Source organism: Lampetra planeri, chromosome 44 (assembly GCF_965212315.1).
Source record: "Lampetra planeri chromosome 44, kcLamPlan1.2.h2, whole genome shotgun sequence".
NCBI lineage: Eukaryota > Metazoa > Chordata > Hyperoartia > Petromyzontiformes > Petromyzontidae > Lampetra > Lampetra planeri.
Genome location: NC_136150.1, coordinates 5,560,774 through 5,575,617, shown reverse-complemented (window position 1 = coordinate 5,575,617; position 14,844 = coordinate 5,560,774). Strand labels below are relative to the sequence as shown.

At 43.9% G+C, this 14,844-nt stretch overlaps 1 protein-coding gene across 1 annotated transcript; it reads right to left on the bottom strand.

The window, feature by feature from the left end:
• Positions 1 to 1,210: 1,210 nt before the first annotated feature.
• LOC144732881 (uncharacterized) lies at positions 1,211 to 14,499 on the bottom strand. The gene is made up of 5 exons (XM_078614543.1): positions 14,188 to 14,499; positions 7,624 to 7,921; positions 7,165 to 7,354; positions 5,680 to 5,767; positions 1,211 to 5,401 (listed from the first exon to the last, which is right to left on the bottom strand). The coding sequence occupies exons 1-5, from the start codon at positions 14,258 to 14,260 to the stop codon at positions 5,064 to 5,066; spliced, it is 987 nt and encodes a 328-aa protein (XP_078470669.1). The 5' UTR covers positions 14,261 to 14,499; the 3' UTR covers positions 1,211 to 5,063.
• Between the last annotated feature and the right edge of the window lie 345 nt (positions 14,500 to 14,844).

Below are 14,844 nucleotides of genomic sequence, written 5' to 3'. Positions count from 1 at the left end.
TCTGGTGTCTATGTGTCTCTGTGTCTGTATCTGTGTTTTACTGTCTCTGTGTGTATCTCTGTGTGTTTTACTGTGTCTCTGTGTGTGTATTTGTGTTTCACTGTCTCTGTGTGTGTCTCTGATGTCTATGTGTCTCTGTGTCTGTATCTCTGTTTCACTGTGTCTCTGTGTCGCTGGTGTCTATGTGTCTCTGTGTCTGTATCTGTTTCACTGTGTCTCTGTGTGTCTCTGTGTGTCTCTTTGTGTTTCACTGTGTCTCTGTGTGTCTCTGGTGTCTATGTCTCTGTGTCTGTTTCTGTCTATCTCCCTGTCCACACTGTGCATGCTAAAGTTGGGGGACCACGGCAAATTTCTATTTTTACTCGACTGAGGGACCGTGGCTGTGCACTGAACCGGTAACCGAATACACGCCCTGACAGTTTTTTCGTTCCGGAGCGATTTTTTAGTTTTGTTAATTTTTTTGGTTACTTATGTGGTTAACGGTGTGTGTGCGGATGATGAGATTTGAGAAATGCTTGTGTTTTTTTGCGGAGAGACAGATGGATATGTGACACGTTGCTATGAATGTTGACATTACCAGAGGTGTGGACTCGAGTCATGTGACTTGGACTCGAGTCAGACTCGAGTCATGAATTTGATGACTTGCGACTCGACTTGGACTTGCATAACAATGACTTTGTCCCACCTCTGGACATTACGTTGCTTAGTATGTATGTTGAACTTCTTTCGCACCGTACGTAGCCAACCGAGCTAATCGGAGGTGCGGGGGAAGGACAACAAATTCTAGATTTGAAGCTTTCGTGACTGCAAGGATTCATACTGTGTTTTTTTCGGTAAAGTCCCGTAGGTAAAAATACATAAATAATAAAAGATAAATAATAAAAATAATAGAAATAAAATAATAAATCAAAAAGCTCTAACAGATAGGTGAAATTCCTCCCCGTAGAGGGTGTTAATTCTAGATTTGAAGCTTTCGTGACTGCAAGGATGCATACTCTACGGTTTTTTCGGTAAAGTCACGTAGAGGAAATAAATAAATAATAAAAGACAAACTTCACACGAAAAGCCCTACGGATGCGTTTTCAATCTATAATTGAGTGGCAGTCAATGGCGGTGTATTGCAACTGTTTTATATACTTCAGAATGTTAAATGTTCCTTTTCGTGATACTGTATATAATTTCTATTTAAAAAAACACAGCACATTGGAAGCAATATCAAGAGCTTATTTTATTTTCAATTTCAGTTTTTTTTATTGACAGAAAATTGTATTGTCATTATTAATAATCCAGTCAAAGTTTTCGCTTTTAATAAATCCTTAGAAAAAAATTGTGTTACCCTCACGCTGTAAACATCGTCTCACACTCCTAGAAAAAAAAAAATCTCCCGTCACGTTAGAAATAACACAAGCTTAAATTAGGACACTTCAAACACGAGTACAACAATAACACAGACACACACACACTTGCATATTCCATGTATACAACTCTATTTCCCCTTCCCTAGTGCAGTGATGGATTGTTGTCAATCCGTTGTACAGATAAAATGGGGAGGGGGGGCACCTGGGTGAGCCCCCCCCCCCCTCCCGCCTCGACATTCTAATCAAGTCAGAAAATGTTTACGCAAAATTATCTTAAAAGTTCGCCAGTTTTTTTTTCTAATTTGACCGGTGCATTTTTGCTTTCAGATCAGCACCTCCAATTAGCACGGTTGGCCACGTACGGTGCGAAAGAAGTTCAGCGTACGGTAACAAACAGCGTGCACTCGGCCACTAGAAACGCCACACTTACAGGCCCTGCCTTTAAAGCGTGTCAACACTTTCTAGATTTGAAGTTTTCGTGACTGCAAGGATCCATACTCTTTGGTTCTTTCGGTAAAGTCACGTGGGTGATTGCTTGTGTTGTAATCGAAAGGTCGTGATTTATTTATTTCAATTTTTTTTCACCTACGTGACTTTACCGAAAGAACCAATGAGTACGTGTCAAACCTGCCCATGACGAGAAAACTCACACGACAGATTTTTGAGTAAACATGAAACATCAACAGGTCAACGTTGGGCCAAAGGTTCCAACCGAGCTCGGATAAGGAGACCACAAATGCAGTTCTTCAGGAACCATTCTAGATTAGAAGTTTTTTTTTTTTTGCCCACTTCAGCAATTGTTTATTGCTGTGGTTGTTTCCACCTGATGACGGGCACTTGTGTTGCGCCCGAAACGTCGTGATTTAATTTATTTTGTAGCTACGTGACTTTACCGAAAGAACCAGAGTATCTACAGGAACCGCCGGTGGTTTTTGTTGCATGACGCACAAAGGCGGGGGATTGCCTGCCAGAAACCAGACACCGTACGAACATTTGTAATAAAATTTAGCAAATGGGCATCCGAGTCTTTCCTTATATCGATATACGGTACACAGAGGGCGATCAAGAGACCTTGGGCAAAACTCGCGGTAAACGCAAGCAGACCACATCGTTACTCATTCCGTTTTAAAGTTTGACAATGATTCTGTTGTGCCCCTACCACTAACCCACGGTGGCTAGGAGATGTTAACTACTTCGCCAGGTATGCAGGAGGTCGTGGGTTTGATCCCGACCCTAACGCCCGTATATTTAGAGTTCGCGGTGTCTCTCTCCCCGTGGTCGCGTGGATTTATCTCCGGGTCCTCCGGTTTTTCCCTCCACATTTAGAATCAACAGCGTGCATTTAGAGTATGTTGATGCTCTACATTTCCGCGTGATGATAATCCACTTCGTTGAGCTATCACTTGTGGCCAGGTCGCTTCTGAAAAAGAGCTACATAGCTCAGTGGGCCCTTGCCTGGCGAAATAAAAAAAACAGTTTTAATCACCCCTCTTTAAACAAGTTCACACCACAGCACTGCCATTCGCTACTTGTTGTAACGTCTCCTCAAGAGCCACTATGGCCAAGCCAGTCGGAGCATTTGTCACCGGCCCGCTTCGATGGGAGTTCACAAGTTCCGACTGTAATAATAATAGGGGTTTTTCCCTTTTGTTTTCTGGCAACAAAACTGAAACCTTTTTACAAGGATTCATGTCTGCATTAACCACAATACTTGCAGTCAAAATGCAAACAAAAAACACACTGATAATATATGCATTGTCCTTGAAGCTGATTGGTCCACACCAAGGGACGGCTTTCTTTTGAGCCAAGACCCAATTGGTGCTCGACCAGAGGACGTCAAAAGGCGTACAGCTCAAAGACAATGCTGCACTATCAAAGTAACGAGGGCTCGGGGTGAGCATCTACACCTACTGGCAAAGGAGGTCTAATGAATTCTAGATTTGAAGCTTTCGTGACTGCAAGTATTCATATTCTTAGGTTTTTTTACCTACGTGACTTTACCGAAAAAACCTAAGAATAGGTCTAATGAAGTTCCGACTGCTCTCTCGTTACGAGCCAGGTTGTCACGAGACAAACTTTCAAGTAACCCGCGGCCTACAAATCGAGATGTCATTCGTGCATCCTGTACGGTTAACCCTCGATCATCTGCAGTTGATGGATGTCGAGCGGGACATGGGCCTGATCAACCAAAAAACAATGGATTATTCAAAGCTCGCGCCAATTATTGTTTCAAAGACGGCGGGTTTGCCTGCCTGCCTGCCAGTGACGTGGCAGCAGCTTCGATCATCTTACACAAAGATCTGGGCTGGCACTTCACTCAGGCCCCTTCACGAATGAGCTGCTGGCACTTTGTAAACATTGCACCACACCACGGAAGTCTGTTTTAACATTTTGCGTAAGCACGGTACATACGCGTCTGAAGAGTTTTGACTACGACGTGCCGTGCATGTGTTTTTTTTTAAGTGCCCGGTTATCCGGCCCGCACGTCCGCCCGCGATCACGTGGGCACCAGGCCACTGACCCTGGACGAGTGAGGAGAATGTATTAATTCTAGATTTGAAGCTTTCGTGACTGCAAGGATTCATACTCTTAGTTCTTTCGGTAAAGTCACGTAGGTGAAAAATGAAATTAAAATTAATAAAATTTATTTTATTATTTTATTTTTATTAATTTTCATTTCATTTTTTACCCACATGACTTTACCGAAAGAACTAAGAGTATGAGGAGAATGTAATTGAACAGGGAGTGGGCGTTACGAGGGGCGAATGAGCAGGATTGAATCCACAGAGTGGATAATCTGCCCGCGGGTAAATCGAGAGCGAACTGTAACCGCGTGTAACTCGAGATGTGATACGTCGCCAAAACCAAAAACTTTCTTTTAATTATTTAACTGTTATTTTTTTCAATCGCGTGACTTTACCGAAAGAACCATAGAATAAGAGCCATTTTGTTTCGAATTCGGTAAAAAAAACTCAATATTTCAAGAGTCGCAATGCATGGGACCCACGGCAAACACCGAGACATTTCGTTTTCAGCTGGAAGATCCCGACGAGCCATGGAGCTCTGATTCACAGCTATCCAACCCAAGCTGGGGTTGGCACTGGTGAAAATGAAAGCAGCAAACTTGGAACTGTTTTTATCCCAAATTCAAATTCCAAACAGAGATCACACCGCTCCATCTTCATCATGACCATCAACATCTTTCCTCTGCAATCAGTAAACTAAGAACCACCTCGTAAGACCGGAACATTTTGTTCAGAACTTGTGGTTGTCCTGTAGATGTCCTGGTCGCCGTCATAGGAATGTGGAATATCCTTCAATTGCTCGGCAAAAGAAAAGTTCAAGTGAGTTAATAATCGATGCTCGCGGGAGCAAACGGAACACCACTCACTTCTGTGGCGCTGTCATTCAAGATGGAGTCGGCGGTCATGTGACTCGTAACACACGTTGCTGATGGGCTGTCACCTCGAAAAAAACCTCACACGTGATTCGTTCTGACCAATAGGAGACAGGGTACGATCAGCAGCTAATGCAATGCTCATAGGTCGAAACGGGTCACAGGTAAAACAGGGGTCCAATGCGAAGAGTCGGTCGAAGATTAAACAGAGATTTAAAGCGCAGCCCCAATTTGGGGAAAACTTGAAGTCGGAGGTGAAACTCAGGTCACAAATTCAGATCGGTGACTAAGCCCTGTGGGGTCAAAGGCTAAACGGAAGCCGGGGGTGACAGAGAGGTCAAAGGTGAGGCAGAGATAATGGGTGAAGCAGAGGTCGGGGGTGAGGCAGATTCAGTGGCCTTTATTTGCAGCCACAGGTCTCCGAGGGACTGGCGGAAGTGATCGTCCACCGAGCCTGCGATGGAAGTCGCCCTCGCCATTGGGGCCGTGAGGTCGACAGCAGGAGGAGATGACTGAGGAGCAGGTGGAGACTGAGGAGGAGACTGAGGAGGAGGAGGAGGAAGAGGCAGCGCCCGCTGCCACCCTGGCCTCCCCACTCCTCCCGGTCGCCCTTCACGTTCGTCCATGCCACCATTCCGTGGTGCTGCTGTGAGACCCAAAAACACATGATAATTAAAATGATCATGACCATCATCGTCATCGTCGTCATCATCACAAATGACATAGGTTGAAAGAATGGTATTCAGTTGAAGAACAGTCATTGAATTACCTCAATAGAGAAAAGGCTCCCTAGGCCTGTGTTAGGACAAGAGCTGTCCCATGGACCTGTCCGGAGATGCCGCTCAAAGGGATCTCGCGTGAAAAACAAAAAAAGCCGACGGGCGGTGAGGTGAGCGACGCAGCAGATCCAGGTGCCGTACTCACTCTGTGTGCCGCCGGGCCCCGGCTGAGCCCGTCGCGATCGCGAGTCGCTACTTGATGCCGGAGCGCACACGATCACCGACGGGCGAGCCTGTGGGTACACGCACAGTCACGGAGTGAGGGAAGTTGCGCGCGCACAGAACGGCTCCCGAGCAGGCCCGGGCTCATAAGTCACATGGTCAATCCACTGCTGAAGATTCCCCCCCCAAATCCGCCACCGCCGCCGCCTCTTGCCCAGCCTGCACCGTCCACCTCGGCCCTGCGCACAAACAGAGAGCTGGGCTATCTGATTATTTAAACTGATGATTGCTCTACCAATTATGTTGAACTTCTTTCGCACCGTACGTAGCCAACCGTGCTAATCGGAGGTGCGGGGGAAGGACAACAAACTAAACACACAAAAATCATTTCTCAAGAAATGAGTTTTTCAATCTCGATTGAAATGTGCATAGCTCCAGTGGTTTCCTAATAGGTTTCAATACTCGATCAATCGGATAACATTGGGGGTAAAACATTTGCCTCGCCTCTGTTCCCAACATGTGCCGCTGGACGGGAGATTATCGGCGCGGCATCATCAGCCGTGTCGAGCAGGGCACAGCTTTGTGGAGGTTTCCCGCCTTCAAGGGGTAGGCTGTGTGTGTGGCCCCGAGAGTTCGACCAGAATAAAGCAGCTACATCATGGGACCTCTTTTGCCAGTACCAAAATATACTAATGCAAACAAAAAACAACACTCTGGTAATTCCAGAGTGTTGTTTTTTGTTTGCATTTGACTGCAGGTATTGTGGTTAATGTAGACATGATTCCTTGCAAAAGGTGTCAGTTTTGTTGCCAGAAAAAAGGGGAAAAACCCTATTAGCAGAATAAAGTAGTCGATCGTTTGTTTTCGTAAATGAATCAGATTAATTGACTAATCGTCCTGATCTCAAGCATCACTGCAGATGCGCCGCAAATTCCTAAGTTCTTGACTATAAGTTGGAGCAAGCCCTCAACCCTAATCGTCCACCTATTCCACCCGGCGAGTCTGCGATCACCAACCGCGCGATAAAGTAAAACTCAGAACCAAAGCAGGGCCCTGAATCGTGTAAATCCAATTAACTTTTTATTTTTTATTTTACCAAGTAAGGCCTGCACAGCTAAATCGCTTTTTTTCATAAGCGACCTGGCCCAAAATGATAGCTCAACGAAGTGGATTATCATTTGGAAATGTATAGCAGCCAAATACTCTAAACGCATGTTTCTAAATGTTGCAGGAAATAACCGAAGGTCCCGGAGAAAAATCCACATGAGAATGGGGACAGAAACACATAAACTCCAAATATATAGGTGTTAGGGTCGGAATCGAACCCACGACCTCCTTCATACCAGGCGAGGTAGTTAACATCTCGCTTAATCATATGGGAACACAAGTAACAAGTCTCAAGACTAAGTGGTGATTTCCAGGGCAAATGAATGTTACTCGTGAAATAATTTCATGCTGCTAATTTCACCTGCTGCTGCTGCTGCTCCTGCAGGATGCGTGATGCAACAGTGGTGGTGCCAATCGTTTGCGAGGACTCTGGGCTGCCCACGGGTATCCGTGGAGGTGCCGGTAGTGGCGGCGGCAGCAGCGGAGGGTGGCGGAGCGCGAAAGCCGAGAGGTCACCGTAGCTTTCCGAATTGTTCAACACCCAGACGTGGCTACAGCAACAACAGCAGCAACAACAGCAGCAGCAACAACAGCAGCAGCAACAACAGCAGCAGCAGCAGCAAGGGATTAAGCGATTTCGCGGTATTTCAAGTTCATTTCGCTTAATCAGATGGGAAAATAAGTGGCGAAGCATGAGCATTATTTGCTGGGATGATCTGGGTCACCAAAATGATGAAGCCAGGAATATAGAAACAAGGGCAACAATGAACAAAATGGAAATCAGTCCGCAGCTGCAAGGGATTGTGGGAAGCTCACTTACTGCATCGGAACGAGCGATGGTGAGGCTGAGCCAGGTCGTGACCTCTTGACGAACCCCCATCCACCACCACCACCACCATTATCATCGTCGTCATCGTCGTCGTCGTCATCGTCGTTGCAGTCGTCGCTGTCCCAGCGAGGGCGGGGGAACCGGAAGCAGCGTCTGCGTTGGACCGGCGTGGGGCCGTGCGGTGGCGGTGGCGGCGGCGGCGGAGGAGGAGGTGACAGGGGGGTGTGGAGCGGGAGAGGAAAGGGGGGGAAGACGATCGGTGGAGGGGTCGACGCCTTGGAGGAGATGCCTAGAGTGAGACACGACAACAATGCACACGCGGTCGTCAAATCGCCATCGGTGCACGTGGTTGTTCGCACCGTTACCGTAGCGCAGTGATCTTCACTAACTTTCAGGGTTCGGGGCGGGGGGGGGCACTTTTTCCGATAAGATATCATCAGCGTGAGGGCCGCCACACAATTTAAACCATGTGGGTTTGACAGCAGCACGATGATGATGATGATGGGCGGTATTTTCACGTTTGGTTGTATTGTCGGGGCCGTACGTCAGGGGCTACACTAAAGGCCACCGGGGGCCGCCAGGAATCCACGGGGGCCTTGCAATGAAAACAATGCCTGTAGCACGAGGCCACCACGAAGGTGCTAAGTCATGGAAACATTTAGAGTGCCGAAAATCACACATGCAGGCCATATTTAGGAAAGGTTTCTCTACCATCGACCACACATTCTTCCTATCAATTTCCGGAAAGGATGAATGAATATCAATTACAATGTTGCCGATCTATTTATTATGGACCACCAGAGAACATTTGTTCTCATGAAAATTGGCACACACACATCCAAGCTCTCACAGACCACGGTCTATACAAAATAAATTGAAATTTGAATTTTAAAAATGTTTTAGAAAATGAAAGAGTTACATTCATCTTCTTGGTTCTTTCGGTAAAGTCACGTAGAAGGGAAATAATAAAATAACAAAAATAAAACATAATTAAATACAATTCTCACGACGTTTCGGCCACAACGCAAGCAGCCGTCCTCAGGTGAAGAACAGGGCTGTCGGAAAGACAGCGTCCGAATGAACACCACCAAGCTTGGCAGCGTATATTTAAGCAGGGTTTAGAGGAGGAGAGCGCCTTGACAAAGGAATTTACATATCAACAGATAGATTTAGCATATTTATGGAAAATGCAGATATGGGATTAGTCACTGCAATGTAGAGTTACATTGTTAAGAAATATATCGTCGTCATCGTTCATGCAAATCACATCTCTCGCAATCGCTGAGGAACCACGGGCAATGCTGGGCCGGTGCAACCAACAATTGGCCAAGCTCTGCAGTCCTCTCTATACAAAGATGGTTTCGCCAATTAATTTGTGTTTAGATATGTTATGTCTATTGGTCTCTATGCACGTCTGCGGGTCTCTATGCAAGGCTATATGAGTTTCTATATGGGTCATGGGTCTCTATGTAAGTCTGTGGGTTGACGTGTACGGATTGTTTGTCTCGGAGATCCGATGTAAATCCATGGGTCTCTTTGTAAGCATATGGATCTCTATGCAAATCCATAGGTCTCTGTGTAAGTCTGCGGCTCTCTCTGTGTATATCTGTTGTCTATATCATCTCGGGGTCGTTGTGTGAGTCTGAAGGTCTCTATGTGAGTCTATGTGTAACGGGTTCCGGAGACACTTGTAGAGGTAACTTCTTTATTACAATACAACACTCCAACAGTCCTGATACTCTGTCACAGCCTAGGTACACAGCCTAGATGCACAGCCTAGGTGCACAGCCTAGGTGCACAGCCTAGGTGCACAGCCTAGGTGCACAGCCTAGGCGCACAGCCTAGGCGCACAGCCTAGGCGCACAGCCTAGGCGCACAGCCTAGGTACACAGCCTAGATACTCTACTCTGGCTACGCTCTGGAACTCGCCCTCACAAGGTCGTAGAGTCGGGAGTTCCAGAGTCCCACCACTCGCTCTCACAACATCCCAGGGTCTTCAGATGGCTGGTCGTGGGTCTTGGGTCTTGAGTTACAACTTTACAACTAGCCCCGATCGTCTAGGGAGCTCCCCTTTTTATGCCTAGTCCAACGAGGGGTGGGACCGTGTGCGCCACCAGACATCCCACAGAGCACACACAGCCCCCCCCCCCCCCCCGTTGGCGGCGCCAAAAGGCTTAAGCGCCTGGGAACCCAACGCCTGGCGCCCAGAGCCTTAAGCGTCTGGACCCGCCCGGGAACCCAGAGCCCCCAGCAGCCCCTCCCTTCTTATGTCACTACATATGCACAGTATATCTATGTAACGAAATGTAATTCAATAGGTTCCTATGTAAGTACTGTTTCCGTAAGTTTGAGAGTCTCCGATTAGCATGGTTGGTACGGTTCAGCATACGTATATATATCGGTCTCTATGTAATTATATGCGTCTGTAGCATAACGTGCATCTGTGGAATATATATATACAATAGAACTCCTCTAAACGACCACCCCTGTTAACGACTCATCGCTTAACGACGGGCCTCCATAGAGCCCAATGTGTAGTGTATAGTGTAGTGTATAGTAGTGTAGTGTTTAGTGTAGTGTATAGTGTAGTGTATAGTAGTGTAGTGTATAGTAGTGTATAGTGTAGTGTTTAGTAGTGTAGTGTAGTGTATAGTAGTGTAGTGTATAGTAGTTTAGTGTATAGTCGTGTAGTGTATAGTAGTGTAGTGTATAGTAGTGTATAGTGTAGTGTATAGCGTAGTGTATAGTCGTGTAGTGTATAGCAGTGTAGTGTATAGTAGTGTAGTGTATAGTAGTGTATAGTGTAGTGTATAGTAGTGTAGAGTATAGTGTTGTCTATAGTAGTGTCGTGTATAGTGTAGTGTATAGTAGTGCATAGTAGTGTAGTGTATAGTAGTGTAGTGGATAGTAGTGGTGTATAGTAGTGTATAGTCTATAGTAGTGTATAGTCTATAGTAGTGTATAGTGTATGGTAGTGTAGTGTATAGTAGTTTAGTGTTTAGTAGTGTAGTGTATAGTGTAGTGTATAGTGTAGTGTATAGTGTAGTGTATAGTAGTGTAGTGTATAGTAGTGTAGTGTATAGTGTATAGTAGTGTAGTGTATAGTGTAGTGTATAGTAGTGTAGTGTATAGTAGTGTAGTGTATAGTGTAGTGTATAGTAGTGTAGTGTATAGTGTAGTGTATAGTAGTGTATAGTGTAGTGTATAGTGTAGTGTATAGTAGTGTAGTTTATAGTGTAGTGTATAGTAGTGTATAGTGTAGTGTATAGTGTAGTGTATAGTGTATAGTAGTGTAGTGTATAGTGTAGTGTATAGTGTAGTGTATAGTGTAGTGTATAGTGTAGTGTATAGTAGTGTAGTGTATAGTGTAGTGTATAGTAGTGTATAGTGTAGTGTATAGTGTAGTGTATAGTGTATAGTAGTGTAGTGTATAGTGTAGTGTATAGTAGTGTAGTGTATAGTGTAGTGTATAGTAGTGTAGTGTATAGTGTAGTGTATAGTAGTGTATAGTGTAGTGTATAGTGTAGTGTATAGTGTATAGTAGTGTAGTGTATAGTGTAGTGTATAGTGTAGTGTATAGTGTAGTGTATAGTGTAGTGTATAGTAGTGTAGTGTATAGTGTAGTGTATAGTAGTGTATAGTGTAGTGTATAGTGTAGTGTATAGTGTATAGTAGTGTAGTGTAGTGTATAGTGTAGTGTATAGTAGTGTAGTGTATAGTGTAGTGTATAGTAGTGTAGTGTATAGTGTAGTGTATAGTGTATAGTAGTGTAGTGTATAGTGTAGTGTATAGTAGTGTAGTGTATAGTGTAGTGTATAGTAGTGTAGTGTATAGTAGTGTAGTGTATAGTAGTGTAGTGTATAGTGTATAGTAGTGTAGTGTATAGTGTAGTGTATAGTAGTGTAGTGTATAGTGTAGTGTATAGTAGTGTAGAGTGTAGTGTATAGTAGTGTAGTATATAGTAGTGTAGTGTATAGTGTAGTGTATATTGTAGTGTATATTGTAGTGTATAGTAGTGTAGTGTATAGTAGTGTAGTGTATAGTGTATAGTAGTGTAGTGTATAGTGTAGTGTATATAGTAGTGTAGAGTGTAGAGTAGAACCCCTGTTAACGACCATTCCCCTGTTAACGACTAATCACTTAACGACGGACCTCCCCTGTTAACGATGGACGGTTGTATGTGCAGTAAAATATTAATTAATTCATTGGTTAACCAAATTTATTTTCATATTATGTCTTTATAACGTTGCTTGTATCTTTATGTATTAATGTCCATTGTTTAAATATTAGAAAGAACGTTTTTTGGGTGAAAATTTTTAACTTTTTATGCTGCCGGAACGAATTAAGCCTTTAAAAGGTATTTCCTAGACTCGCTTAATAACCAAAACTCACTTAACGATCGGTTTCGTGGAACCAATCACCGTCGTTAAGAGGGGTTCTACTGTATACAAACCGAAGTAATCGATACCGGAATAAATATTTTTACAATATCCCTCCTTCCCATATTTGTCTCTCTGCAATGTTTCGTCGACACATCCCATCAGCCGCGCGGTCTTCTGTCAGTGAACTTTTTCATGAGCATTGGTTGAACACGAGAACAACTCCGCACCGATAATTGTTTTTTTACCCTTCCATCTGGCAACAAAACTGACACCGTTTTTTACAAGGAGTCATGTTTGCATAGACCACAATACCTGCAGTCATAATGCAAACAAAAAACATAACTCTGATAATGTGCACTCTCCTTGGTCATTAACAGAGTTATAATGTGCACAAAAAACATAACTCTGATAATGTGCACTGTCCTTCAAGAACATTATCAGAGTTATAATGTGCACATTATCAGAGTTATGTTTTTTGTTTGCATTATGACTGCAGGTATTGTGGTCTATGCAAACATGACTCCTTGTAAAAAAAAAGTGTCAGTTTTGTTGCCAGATGGAAGGGTAAAAAAAAAACAACTATCATGTTTTTTACTGGCAAATGAGGTTCCAATGGTGTACATCTCCGCACCGGTTTTGACATCCGGTGTCTCATCAGCAGATTCGTCGCACCGCTGGCAAATTGCCAAGATGTCCACAGGCAAGGTCCCTCCCTCCTCGCTATGATCAGCATCCAGCAGCCTGCGGCTCTGGAACTTTAAGGACAGCTTCGTAACTTTATTGTTTTAAAGATCGCCGTCTCGTACTCGCGTTAATTGCGGCTCTTGAAATACAGGGGACCCTTCTACTTAGGAACATTCGACTTACGAACTTTCAGAGACAGGAAACAAACATGTCCGTATGTCCAGTTGCCTGTTCGGAACGAGAGTCGTAAGTTCAACTGACGTGCAAAAGATGGCGGTGGTGGCATCTACATCTGCAGAACGTGAAGAACCAGTGGCATCTACATCTGCAGAACGTGAACAACCAGTGGTATCTACATCTGCAGAACTTGAAGAACCAGTGGCATCTACATCTGCAGAACGTGAAGAACCAGTGGCATCTACATCTGCAGAACGCGAATTCCCAGTGGCATCTACATCGACCGGAGATTATTCAACCTTTAAAGCGAATTTTCCATGATAATTGGTTTTTTACCCTTTTATCTGGCAGCAAAACTGACACCTTTTTACAAGGAGTCATGTTTGCATTGACTACAATACCTGCAGTCAGACTGCAAACAAAAACATAACATATCAGAGTTATGTTCTTGTCTCTCTACGGCTGTGACTATGTTGCTGCTAGATTTGAAGCTTTCGTGACTGCAAGGATTCATACTCTTAGGTTTTTCAATAAAGTCACGTAGGTAAAAAAATCATAAAAGTAAAATAATACAAGAACAAAAAAAATTCATTTATTCTTTTATTTTTCTTACATTTTACCTACGTGGTATTACCGAAAAAAACTAAGATATTTTTTTCTGCTATCATTTGCCCCGTGGTTTAGTCGCTTTGTTGAGTTGTCATCTGTGACAGGCAGGTTGCTTCTGTAAAAAAAAAGAAGCTAACAGTTCAGCGTGCCTTGCCTGGTAACATAAAACAGTTGAGGTTTTATTTGTCGATACGGTATTTTGTTAAGTGATGTGTTTACATATCCTATGCTTTGCACTCTTCTCGATAATTGTGTAGTTTAATCTTAATTTTAGAACTTTCGTGACTGCAGGAATTATTATTTGGTTCTTTCGGTTAAGTCACGTCTAAAGATAAAATAATAAATTAAATTAAATAATAGAATACGACGTTTCTTTAGACGTGACTTAACCGAAAGAACCAAATAATAATTGTGTAGTTTGTTGTTGTAACCATCCTGACCCCGTGCCCTTAACTGAACATCGGTGAAAAAGAGCTTTATAGCTCATCGGATTCCTCCAGTTAAAAAAAATTCTGATAAAAAAAAATAAAGATTTAAAAATATTCAAATAAAAAAAATCAGATTTTATTTTTTTTTAGAATTTGTTTGATGACAAAATTATGATTTGTGTGATGATGATGATGATGATAATCATTTACGCGACGGCCTCTCTTGCCACTCTCTCTCTACGGCTGTGACGGTGGGTAGAGTTTGTTCGCCATACCTGAAAGACTTAGGGCCCATGCCGTGGCGTGAGTTTGCCACGTGTCCAGGTGTCCAGTTCGCATGAAGTCCATGCTGCTGCTGCTGCTGCTCTCCAAAATATAGTAACGCTCACAGCACAGACGTAGCAGGACTAAATATTATACGAGATATTATACGAAACTATGTTTAAAGCTGTAACGGCAGCACCCGTTTCACGATTTTGCGACGGCGTTCAACTAAGAGCTGTACGGAAACACTACGTGAGCGTTGAAATTATAACAGGTGTGTGTGTGTTCGTCATGCCAAATCTACAAATGTCACGTAGTCCAAACAAGGCAGGGCAAGAGAGGTGATCTCATCTGGAACGTACCACTTAAACACAGGGGGGGGCGAAGCGGAGGGGGGGGGGGGCTTTTTCTTTGAAGGGATGATAACAGATAACACCAAACAACATATTTTATAGATATACTTTGGTCCAAACCCAACACTGGCATTTTTAGCCAGCTGCTAGCAACTCCGTTAAATCATGTATCCATCTAAGATCCACCCCCCCACCCACCCTCCACTTGTTACCAAGAACATTGGCACAGCCCGATTTTAGAGAGCCGTTGGCTAGGGGTGATGTCATCTCAAGTTTTATTTTCCATGGGGGTGAGCTGGAGAGGGGAAGGGGTGG